At 32.2% G+C, this 13,011-nt stretch overlaps 1 protein-coding gene across 1 annotated transcript; it reads right to left on the bottom strand.

Annotated features, from left to right (window-relative positions):
• Nucleotides 1–398: 398 nt before the first annotated feature.
• Nucleotides 399–11,173, bottom strand: LOC105320925 (potassium voltage-gated channel protein egl-36-like). The gene is made up of 3 exons (XM_011419065.4): nt 10,560–11,173; nt 6,832–6,985; nt 399–3,949 (listed from the first exon to the last, which is right to left on the bottom strand). Exons 1-3 carry the CDS (start codon nt 10,904–10,906, stop codon nt 2,915–2,917), a joined length of 1,536 nt encoding a protein of 511 aa, XP_011417367.3. The 5' UTR covers nt 10,907–11,173; the 3' UTR covers nt 399–2,914.
• Between the last annotated feature and the right edge of the window lie 1,838 nt (nt 11,174–13,011).

Raw genomic sequence — 13,011 nt, 5'->3', positions numbered from 1 at the left:
TGTTGTATGATATGTATTAAAATAAAAAAAAACTACCCTACAGTCATACGTCATCAATTTAAGTTTGAATAGAAAAAAATATCATATATTAATATTAATTTTAATTCTTTTTTTTTTCTTTGCTTACATTAATAGAGGAAATTTGTCTAGTAAAAACGCTGTTAGATATATTTTTCATTTATGCTGTGGCTTCAATAATGGAAGGAAATTGTGTGATGATAAATCGGCAATTTTATATGCTTCAAGAACTGTAAAGATTTTTCACAAAAACAATCAAATGATGCATTTTCAACCCTCTTTATTTGGGGTATATAGAATCAATATCAAAACAAATTTTTTTTGTCGTAATGTTTTGTACCAGTTTAGCTACTGATTTGAAATGATACAGAGTGTATATTACTGCTGTGTTGTCATAAGAACTACTCTATTGAAATATTTTGTGACAAATTAAGATATGCTTCCTTCAGTGACGTATATACTGGTTTCCTCACATAATCTCATATCTATTCATACCAACCAAATAAGCATAAACACGCGTTTTACATTTTTTACGACTAAGTTGAAAAAAGAGATTCGGAAAACCCTTAATGACTGCAGATTTCCCCCTTCATCCTATATTTATCAATTGAATCAGCTTTCAAATTGGCTTGGGGCCGACATTTTTTCATCAATTTATTCAGTTTTTAGCCGGGCTTTGCTGAAAGCAGAGTCCTGGCAATCGCCAATGTTACTATAAATAGTACAACTTCAAAAGTAAACAAAAAAACGAACAGCGTCAAAGTAAAAGCTTCCGCTCCACCAAATAGTTACATAGAGAGCAATGTTTTGTCAAATGTACTGGGTTTTGTTTTTGCTTGAGAATAAATTTAGCGTTGAATTTTTTGGGAAAGAGGGTTGAATTTATAACGCATCAATTCAATGCACTGTGGATTTTTTTCTACTAGACAGACATATTTTTGTTGCTAGCCGCTTACAAAATAATTCAGTTGCTCTCTGGCGCATTTTCGACATTGAAAGCATGAGAGAAAGAGAGAGAGAGAGATTACCAGTTTTACTACACAATATGCATAATGACACAACAAAAGAGCCCGGCTTTCAGTACTTCAGTACTTTGATTTATTTAAAGTAAATGGACAAAAATGTAAAAGTTAAATTATCTATCGCTATTTTTCTTAAACATAAGCGGAAATTTAAGGATAAAAATATCATTATTTCTATTTTATCGAATGCTGATTGTTATTAGTTATTAATCCTAAAACACAAAACAATATATATATTCTTTTTGTTTCATCCAGGTAAATCTTGCAGTTAAAGCAGACTATAATTGCTATCACACTTTTTGTTCTGTACCCAATTATCAAATGTGTGCAAAACGGGAACACATCCTTAAAAAAAACATACCATTTCTTTTTCAAGACACTTTAAAATTACGGGGGCTCGTTTTAATTAATGGTACTCAATTAATTTCAATTATTTATTTTAATAGTCTGCTGAACTTTAAAAAATATTGGCGTATTTCCCCTTATTTTACAAAGTAAGTTAAAGGCTGTAAAATACAAAATAAATCGACCTGCCGCTAGATTATATATCATCATATTTTTATAGGAATAAAAAAAATTGACGCCTCTTGGTGTGTTTAATTAGATTTTAAATTAGAAACTAATATCAAGCTTATTTTTACAGTAAATGTCAAAACCAAATTGTCCTCATTGCAAACAAAACATACTAGTAATCAATTTTCCAAGAAAATACTAGTATGTGAAACATCTACATAAAGATAATTTGAAATTGAATTTCTGAACCTTTTAACGATAAGATAGGAGCTTGTTACATATTGTCGAAAATAAAATTACCTTGTATTGTACAGTAATTCATTATCATTACTTGAACGATATATTAAAACACAGTGGTAATGGGATGTCAAGAGTGAGTGACATTAGGCTACGTATTCAAGATGAAACATATTTACACTTATAACATTTTTTAAAATTTAAAGATCATTTTGTAAATTAAGAATCTATTAACTTAAACATTTACCGTGATTTAACTAAACATAATGATAAAATTTAAAACGATGAGGTACTATTTTCATTTAGATTTACAACCATAAAATTATAACTTTTTACTTCTATTTATTTTGATTACATTTTTTATATATATCAAGAAACAAATAGATTCTTTAATAAAGTAACACAATTTGATTTCGTTTTATGTTTCGACTTTAAACAAACTAAAGTATTGCGTCTAGAGATTCTACTTAAGCCAGACATTGCTTGTTAAAGTATCAATATACTAAATGATACAATCCCGATTTTTTTATATTGTTGATTTTTTATAAAAGTTAATGTCAAACAAAAAGTGTACATCATTTATTTCCTATGAGATTCAGATAGCTAGTTAACGAGCCCGTCAGTTCAATAGCTTTTTGATCGATTTACAACACATCGTATAGGATTACGGCAGTCATTCATCGGTCAATTCCACTGATTTTAACTCCGAGTGAAAATCAATTGTATCGCCGGATTTTTTTTTGGTCAACTGGAAATGAATCGGTAAATTTTGCCCTCTACCACATATGCAGTCGTTTTAAAAATTGTTTCAGTACAACTGATTAAATGTATTACAGATAATGTTATCATTATAGAAAAAAATATTTATTTTGGGGGAAAGAGAATTATCCTTGCTTTGTCATTGTCAAAAGACATTGTTGCTCATGTAGTCGATGCGGGCCAAGGTCATCATGTTCATCAATCCACAAAGAACAAAGTTTAGTGTGGAAGTTCTGTTCCATTCCAAATAAAAAGAGTAAATTTTGTTTTATTTCCGACATACAAAACCTGCTGATGAAACAAGTTTGTCAAAGTTTACGTTTTCTTTCTTTTTTACAGGATTTTTCAAAAAATCCGTCATCGGGTTAGATCCCCTTGCTCTGTTGCTTTGTAGGCATCACTTGCAGTGTTATCGGTTTTGATTTCCCAGTTTTCTCTTTTCCCAACAGATGAGCTAGTTCATACAAAGCAAGAAAATTGTTTACAAAAATTGGAATAACAAGGGCCAGAACTATTACTCCACTTATTGCGCAACACGCCCCTATGATGCGACCTAAAGCGCTTGTCGGATAGATATCACCATAACCAACCGTTGTCATGGTGATCAGCCCCCACCACCAAGCTGTGGGAATACTCTTCATAGTGTCCGTTTCCACAAAGTAAAGAATATTGGCGAAAAAGTTCACACCAACAAACAAAAATAACAAGAGAACGAGAATTTCTTTGAAATTTTCCTTGAAGCAAAAAGCCAAGACTTTAATGGCGGCGACGTGTTGAAAAATCCGAAGCAAACGAAACACACGAAGCTGTTGGAAATATATAAGGATGTCTAGATCCCCCGTTCCATAGGTGAAGTTAATCAAGATTTTTTCCAAGACAAATCCAACGATTCCACAAACAAGGACAATCGAGTCGATGATGTTAAGAAGTGACTTATAGTACATTACAATGCTCGGACAAGTCGAAAGGCGCAAGATTAGGTCTACGGTGAAAACAGCAAGTACAGTAAGGTCAATCCAATCAAACACCGCAAGGCGAGCGTGTTTGTAAGGAAGTTTAACGTGCTTTAATTTTCTTTTCAATCTCAGTGTTGAATAATAATCATCTTCTATACCCGTAGCTCCTGAACTGTTTCTAAATCCCTCCATTTTCTCTTCAAAATCTTCGTCGGAATACTCTGCGTAATCACCCAGAAACGACATCATCGCTATCTCCGCGTCCTTACTGCAGTCGACGTTATTCTCGAAATACTCTTTAACTTCGTCGTCATAATCATTGTCGTAAAACAACAAGTCACGTGCTTCACAAATCGTCAGTTTCCGCTGAAGGCTTTGAACCGTGCTCAGTGATAGTGACGCCAATGACAGAAGAACAAAAGTGAGAATAAAGCCAAGATAGATCTGAAAAATAAAAGTTAACATTGTAGATCTGAAAAATAAAAGTTTACATTGCATAAACTTAACTGCACAAGTTAAATCAACGCAGCTGCCCAACGCTATAAAACTGACAATGTTGCCACAGCGTAAGTTTTTTCTGTCCAAGCCACGAAGACCCGAGTCGTTTTTGAATAGGGTTTTTCAATTTTAATGTTTTGAAAGTCTAGGGATGTCAATTTTACTTCGTTGGCTTAGTCGATTAATCGGATCCTTTAGTCGAGCGATAGTCGAGCAACGGTGATTCATCTGAAACTGCTGTGTGTCCCTTTCAAATGAAATAATTCTACTTAAAGGGTCTTGGCCACGATTTGACTTAACATTTTCAAATTTTATTTTTACACTTTCAGTGTTAATACTGATAAATATACAAGTTTTTAATGCTATGTCAAAATTTGAAAGTCAAATATCAAGATATAAGCAAGATACAAAGTTCATAATTCTTTGTTTTGTAAACAATGCTCAAACATTGTCATTTTTTTAATAATTACATATGTGTTGTATTGGTGTAGGTTTCAATCAAATGTATCTTTTTTTGTTGATACTAGTATTTATGAAGATATTGAGGTAGTTCAAATTGTTTTTTACTTGTCATTTTGTCTAAGAAATGGTAAATCTCTACATTACATATTTTGTAAACAACTATAAGACTCGTGCTTTGTTTACATAACAACCGATTCTTACCTCTGTATCTCGCTTGTAACTTGACTTTAACATTCAATATTTTGGTCACTCATTTAAAATGCACCAGTAAAGCATTTTATACATAAAATATAAAAATATAAAAATTTGATCTCAAATCGTGTCCAAGTCCCTTTAAGCTCTGAATACTTATTTTTGGATGTCGTTGGTCTTATGACACACCAACCGGTGCAGACAAATTGAATACCGCGCGTTAGCGCGGTATGATAATTTGTTTGCACCGCTTGGTGAGTCATAGGACCGACGCCATCCAAAAAAAGCATTCAATGCTTATATTTAATATATTTTCATACTGATGTCTATTTGTATGAAATATTGTGTATCACCGCTATAAAGCCATTAATTTTGCTCTTAGTCATGGATATGAAACATACATGGAACAGCCATATTAACATGTTATTTATAAAAAAAAATAGTATGTCCCAAGTTATTGCTTCCATCACTTTTTGGTGATTTTTTTAGAAAAAAAATGCACACACCTGTTGAAATCGATAAAAGAGAAAATATCCAAGATATCTTCATTGAAAAATTATCCCTTTTCACTCATAAAAGTTCACAGGAACGAAAATAAATTTCTAATGGAGGTTTATAATGGGAAATGTTTACATCTTTTCTCCATTCGGAAGTACCCGGGACACCTCGCACAATTTTTCAACGTTATCATCCGGGCCTATTAATGGCTGATGCAATGCAAAAACCCCGTAGACTTTCTATTTGTGGATATGTTTTGAAACCTGAAGGGTTAGAGGGGGCGTTTCAAATCAGATAATCTGGAAATTTTTCATATTAGTGGATGAACGTAGTTTGAACTCAAAGGTATTTATGATTATCAAAATATCAAGCGAAAAGTGGCGGAAGCAAAAACTAAGGACAGAGTTATAGTTAACTTCCACGACAAAAAATATAGTGCCAGATACTTTGTGGAGAAAAGTATTTTTAATTAACGAGTAGATATATTCTAATGATTGTTTTTCAAAAGTACATATCAAATTGGTTATGTAAGATTGAAAGTTTCATTTAATTTTACAAAAATATATACATAATCAAAACACGTGAAAACGTTTGTATCTGTGCTCATGGTGCATGAATTAGCTAAGTGTATTCATAGAAAATTGAACGTCGCAGATGTCTAATGCAATGAAACATAAGAGGAAATATACACTGAATGTAAATATTGTCACATATACCATATCATTTATGATGCTACGCACTATACATGTGGATGTATTTAATATCAAATTAATAAACAAGTATTTTATCTAAATATCCGTGAGCAAATGTCTAATTTTTTTTCTTGTTTCTTGTGACGCTTACTCATAAATGAGCTCCATATCATCTTAGACAAATCAATTGTGACCTGTTTCGTGTTAAATCACTGGTCCGTGCTCAATCAACAATTCAAGTTAATGATAACGAAAACAAACACCTTAGGATGATTACTAATATGAGTAATTTTTTTGGTTAATATAAATCAAACATCTAATCAAATAAATATCTGATTAAAGGAACCCCAAATTGATTTCTTCGAGTACATGCTTGCCTTAGTACTTCTATTCAAACAACTATCTGGCCCCAGGACCATAAATCTCAAAGACGAGCTCACTTTTGATCTCAGTCTCACTTTTACAAAGGGAATATATAGTCGAAAATTGTCACTGGGATCAAAAGTGAGCTCGTCTAAATTTTATGGTCCCGGGTCCTGATCTGCAAAATCAGAAGAGATCAATAATTAACCGCTTAAAAATATACCAGGGACACCGATTCGATGGAACAGATTGTAACATGATCAAAAATACCGAGAAAAAAAAACCCTTGTTATTTTCATTCGTATCTTGGAAACTGTCAAGTAATCTACTATGCAAATTTTAGTCGATGATCGGCGTGACCGAGCGATAGTCGAGTACTCGAGTACTCGTTGACATCTTTAGTTGAAACAGACTAAAGGAATCAATCTTATATGAATAAATATTTTATTGGACAGTACTATTTTCATAAGTCGAAACAGAAAACTCCCATGTTCTTGCAACACATGTAAAGACATCCAAAAAAGAAACCAACAACAACAACAAAAAACGAACAACAAACAAATATTTGTCAACAGACTATCGTAAGAATACAATCTTTTATTTGTCTTCAAATTAACTGACCTTGGCTGGAACAGAAGACTCTCTGTTGTCTATAATACACCACAGTCGTTGCCTACAAGAATAACCCCCGGATGTAACCTTCTGATTATGGATTGAGGGGATGGTTTTTCTGAAACGTTTGGTTGTCTCCTCTTGTTGGTGAAAGGCCAAGAACCTGGAAACAAAAACAACTTTGTTGTGATGTTGATGATCACATGGAAATTGAAAACTTAAAATATCAATATAACTAACGTTAATAATAACGTACCATTATACCTATCTTACATTAAAAATAAAATAAACAGGATGAAAGATTTATATTTCTTTTAAAATGCAAAGTATGAAACGATATTATTCTGACAAAAATTAATATATGTTGGCCTACATATATGATGAGTAATATTTTATGGCAAGTACGAAAAAAAAGTAAACAGAAATAAGAACTTCTGTTTATATTCCAAAAAAATGGTTCCATTTGCAAAGGTTTATCTCTTCTTAAACCCGTGCCATTCCATAAGAGCTGGTGGACTAAAGTGAAAACAAAACAGGAATATTTAACACAAATATATTAAACAAAAACACTTTTTGTGTTTGTATCAATCAATATCAATTTTGTATAATCAAGCGGAAACTCGTCTTTCCAAATTCCACTCAATATTTGTTAGCTTTGTAACAAACATTGACAAAGAGGCGGCGTTTAGGTACTTTATGTAATTCATTAACTTTAAACCATTCACTCTTAATACTTTTGCGTGCTTTTGGACACTCTCTTAATTGCGTCTTGAAAAATTCAAATAAGGTAATTTTGTTCAGTTTAAAGTTGGATTTACCAAACCTTAATGTGTGATGGACATAGTATATTTTAAAACAAAGATTGAGATCATATAATTATTAAGGTGGTTGGGACACCTCCATGTTGTGACGTACTATTTATCGAAATAAACAGTAAAATCAAGTGTAATTTAATGAATAATTTCTTTCCCAAACTTGTCACCCAACAGCGTAGCGCAGTGGATTAGAGGTTTCGCGACGAGTCTGTAAGTCATTAGTTCGAGTCCCGCGGGGGATTTTAAAATTTTTAGTTTACCAAAAAATTTTGAAATGCAATTTTTGGTTAAATATTGTGAAATTTGAAAGTTCTGAACCGTAATGTATAATGTACTTTCACACACATTATTAGGCATATGTAATATTCAGGCAACAGAATCTTGAAATAGAGGAAAGAAATTGAGAAAACCTAAATCAAAATGAAGCTTTCTTTTCAGGTGGGCAATGTAAAGTGGGCAAGTTAGGAATAAGTGTCTTTTGAGAAGAAATACCCACCTGAAGGTAAACTCCAACAAAATGGGAACGTTCAATTTAATTTATAGATTCATTTTTGTTAGATTGACCAAGAAGATAATATTAAAAATCTAAATGTTGTATCTTTTTCTTGACTTATGATCACAAACAACTAAATAACCAGAACAAAAAATGGTAATGAGCTAATTGATAATTTACAATTGATAATCTTGTCGTTTAAACATATCATGGATATATTTTGCAATAAGAAAATATGTTGCAATCTATCTGTTTTCGTTCTTAACAAGGGAGATAAAACAACAAGGTAAAACTCTTTCTCTTGTGATCGAATCCAATTTACGAAATATTGTTTCATAAGTTTGAATGAAATCAATCGCTAAATTACAAATAGGGTTTGGTAGTACAATTTAACTATTATAGTTAGGTAACCTACAAGCATTTTAAAAAATAAAATCTAAACAAAGATAAAAAAGACATATCTAGATACACGCTGTATATCTAATCTTTGGTTGACACATGCAATTCCTATGGCCTTGAATGATAAAGTTATATATATAGGTAGCACATATCTTAGTTTGTTGTCGTCGCCTGTTGTTCTATGTGTTTGATAGAGGGAGTTGTAATAATGCCATCTTCTTACCATGACATGACGCGAAGCGGATGCAAAGTGGAATATATAATAAAGTCACAGATTTACAGTATAACTATATTTTTGAGAGAGAGAGAGAGAGAGAGAGAGAGGATATCATGGAAAAATTATGGTCCATTTGTTCCAGTAAGTACCATATTCCTCATTATCAATATTTTTACAAAGTTTGTGTTTCATAGAAGAGACATTAGATAGGCATTGAAAAACCGACGCAACTGTTTCTCAATACCGTATACACTTTGCAGTGTTATTAATATAGTATTTTCACCAAAGAAAAATGATATTTATTATTAACTTTCTTTTAACGATAGTGCCCAGGTTACAGGCTTATTTGGTAAATGTGACATTGAAAATGTTTTTTCCCGTCTTAATAATATTCACTTTTTTTTTCTAGAAACAGTTGAAGACAATCACGTTCCCACAGGCAAAGTTCGACGGTTTCCTCTCTCTCTGGGACAAAAGTTAAAACATTTTGAAGTTCTGACTTTTAATAATTTTGAATGCAAAAACGAATTTGTAGCTAATCTCTTATTAAAACTTCTGTATTGGAGGAAATTTAGCTTACCGTTTTTTGTAAATGTGAAGGTTTATTTGTGAATAATTTTCCTTTCCATCTTATCTATATCTAATAACTCATTACATGAATTATCTTGTTTAACCTGTTGTCACAGAGGTATTTTTGTTTACAACCTTTGCCCATTTACATTATAACGCATTGTTTATGTTTGTTTTATATAATCTATACATCTAAACATACCAGTATATCACAAAAATTACCATCCACCTTCAAAATCCTTCAAATTTGTCATAAAGTGTTTCTTTTTAAAAAAAATGATTTATTTCTGTTTGACATATATTAAAAACTGACAGTCAAAATCCAACCTAATACATTCTATTTAGTTCTAATTTTCGCCTTCAATATACAACCTATAATTTGGGAAAGCAAAATAAGCGTGACAAGCTATTATAACAAGCATTCTGAGAGTATTGCATAAGCGATACACGTCCCCTACCGGTTTGTATTATTCTATGAAAGCTTCCAAGCACACAACTATTTCAGAGCTATTGTAAACGAGATGTCATGCACCAATCAGAGATAAAAGAACAGAGGAAATTAAAACTGTATAGTTAATATAGAAATACAAATTAGGTAAAGTAATACTCTTTATTTCATCTCCTGTAATTTCGCCAAGTCTATTCTGTATTCGCTGGTAAAAATTTGTGAAAACAATGCACTGTTATGCACAATTTCATTTCTTACCGTCTTCTGTACCCCGAATCAAACCAAACAGTTAAACGGCCCAACCCGACAACGAACTCGATTGTAATATTACAAAAAAAAACCCTGCCGATTAAATTTACAACACAATGTTTAACACTTTTTTACAGAATTTATTTGTTTGTTAGAAATGATAAAAGGAATGATACAAGTAACGCACGATATTATTACTGACTACATACTGGCCTCGTTTATTCAATACACTCCGAACCCGATAACGAACCCGAACATTAAACAATTGGAATATAAAAAATTAATTTTCTCGAAAATATGTAAATCAGACGCTACAAAAGTGTAAACTTGATCTGTAGTTTGACATGTTGAAGCTGTTCAGCAAGTTTCATATTATTCCTCAAATGCATAAAGAAAAAAAAGTGTGGAAAACTGAAGTGGGACAGACAGACGGACGGACGGACGGACGGACAGACGGACTGACGGACGCAGAGGAAAGCTATAGTCCCCTCCGGTGAAACCGGTAGGGAACTAATTATACTAAACAGTTACAAATATTGAACTTACCTGTACAAACAACACGGTTCTAGCAGCTCAGACCCGACTCCCCAAAACTCCAGCTCCTCGGCAAACTGTCCTGGGCACACATTTAGAGGCATGTGTAACTTGCCCGTAAGGAAATAATTGTGTATCGCTTTAAACGCCTCCTCCGGACGATTAAATGAAATATCTCCTCCCTTTTCTTTGCTAAGTTCTGGTAACATTTTCCCCAGTAATGTTTCTTGATTTTTTGCAATGCTCTCTTTCGGAATTTCAAATCTGGTTCCCGCTACGTATATTTCAACAAGAGATGATTTCGAGTATTCTGTATACACTCGTGGCTTTTGTACATTTTCCACCATTTTAGTCGTCATAGTTGTTCTATTTCCAAAATTTACAGACGACTGTTGCTCGGTGCTTGCTAACTAACTTTAAATTTAACTACATCCGATATGTAATTACTAGTATGAATGCGCGATATTGATTACTGTTGTAAAAATCAGGCGCTATATGAACGAATGGTATTGATGAACATATCAATGTTTAACACCAAATCAGGGAGGAGGAATCGTCTGCATTATATTAAAGGTTTGGTTCGCTGTCAATGGTGTCCTATGAAATGACAACCATCTAGGAAAGTATTAATAATTTATATCAGTTAAGGTTAATATCAGCCTTAAGAGCGGCCGAGGTACATGCATTTGCATGTGGTTGTGTTTAAATGTTTTGGTAAGAGAAATCAGACGTAGTTTTTCTTGTTTTAAAGGGGCATGGTCATTAATTATTTTTTCGATTTTAATGTTTACAATGCTTCAGTAATGCATTTTTAATAGGCAACTAAAATTTGAGTATCATTTGGTGAGTTATAAGCGAGTTACAGAGCTTACAATTCTTTGCAATGTAAACAAAGCTTTTGTTTACATTATGAATGTTGAAGTGAAAATTCCAGTTTTAGACCTAAAATGAATGTATTAATCGTTAGGAACTGTTTAATTATGCTTTAAATGAATAATCAGATAAACAAACCAGCTTGAAAAAGATTTTTACTGGTATATTGAACCTATGTAAACAAAAACAGGGCACGAGCCTTGTTTACATGACGAAGAATTGTGAGCCCTGTATCTTGCTTAAAACTCAACGACTGGCACCCACATTTCATTTTATCATTTTATCATTCCAAAAGTATTGCGAATAATAAAACCAGAAAAATAGAATTTGACCAAAATCGTGACCATGCCCCTTTAAAGAGTAATAGATTATTTATGTCATTTGCAAAACACTTTTAAAAATACCTTAAATTTGTTTTAAATCGATTAAAACCCTCCTGAAAATAAAAAAGAGATTTCATTCATTTCCTTTTTCTTTTTTAAATAGATAACTCACAGAAGAGAAGTGTGTTACAATATCTAAAATGTACTCGCTATGAATGTAAGAAATAATAATACAAGACTAACGTTAATCTCGGCGATTTGGATTATAATAGAAATTAACAATTAACAATTAAGGGTTTATTCATGGGGAACCTAAGGGGGGCACAGTCGATCAAATCTTTTCTTTAAAGTCGGGTGCATTTATACGTTGTGAGAACTATTAAAACATCCTGCAATTTTTTCTATCAAGAGCAGCATTATTTCATCCTTTTATTCACCATAGCTTGCGGTTCTAATGAGTATAAATGTGGTATCGTTGTTAATAAATATAAAAGATAATCCTCACCTACATACATGTATAAAACATATATATACTTTAACGATTTAAAAAAGTTGGGTTTTTTTTTGCAAAACAAAAACTAGTAAAGTTGTTTTCTTTTTTCAATTTACAGTATGTACTTTCCGATTTCCCAGTATTTTAAAATCTATTTTGCTTTCATTTAAAGCACATTCTGCTTTGATTTTCAATTACGTATTTAAGAACTTTTACATCGTTTGCCATTCTTTATTTTCAGTTTCTTTCTTCTGCAACTGCATCTTGAAAAAAATTGTTTTATGTTTCAAATTTCGAAATAAGGTAGATAACAAAAACATCGATATCGGAAAGTTTGTGATTATTACAATATTGTCTTGGGGTTAAGAGTACAATTTGATTGAATTAGTAGGTAAAAGGAGTTTTCATGTCTGCATAAATCAAGCACAATTCCCCTTTTCACCTTTCCATTTCATTAATTTAAGCTGAAAGTATGACCATTCAAAATAGCGTGGCTGTCGCCATATTCAGTCAATCAATTCCGATGTTCTGACTTGACAGGATACATTTATAAATATTTCACAGAAAGTTAATTCCCTTTTGCCATATTAAGGTAGTCGCAGGTTCAGCGATCTATCTACCGCATACATAAATCAAACTGAGTGAAGAACAATTTTTTTTCCTAAATATTTATTCTGTTCGCCTTGTTAGATAGAAGAAATCCTAAATATATCATATTTTGAGTTTCAATTAAATTGTGACATTACTATTAAATGATTTTTAAAGCCGATTGTCT

The sequence above is a fragment of the Magallana gigas genome, chromosome 2 (assembly GCF_963853765.1).
Source record: "Magallana gigas chromosome 2, xbMagGiga1.1, whole genome shotgun sequence".
Lineage (NCBI taxonomy): Eukaryota > Metazoa > Mollusca > Bivalvia > Ostreida > Ostreidae > Magallana > Magallana gigas.
The sequence above is the reverse complement of the archived record's forward strand: the minus strand, read 5'-3'. Positions and strand labels throughout refer to the sequence as shown.

What these genes read in the sequence shown, in the direction of transcription:
- LOC105320925 (XM_011419065.4), bottom strand. Translation starts at nt 10,906, where the DNA reads ATGACGACTAAAATGGTGGAAAATGTACAAAAGCCACGAGTGTATACA. An exon ending in GAACCGTGTTGTTTGTACAG is followed by an intron (nt 6,986 to 10,559) that starts GTAAGTTCAATA and finishes TTTTGTTTCCAG; the next exon opens with GTTCTTGGCCTTTCACCAAC. An exon ending in AGTCTTCTGTTCCAGCCAAG is followed by an intron (nt 3,950 to 6,831) that starts GTCAGTTAATTT and finishes TTTATTTTTCAG; the next exon opens with ATCTATCTTGGCTTTATTCT.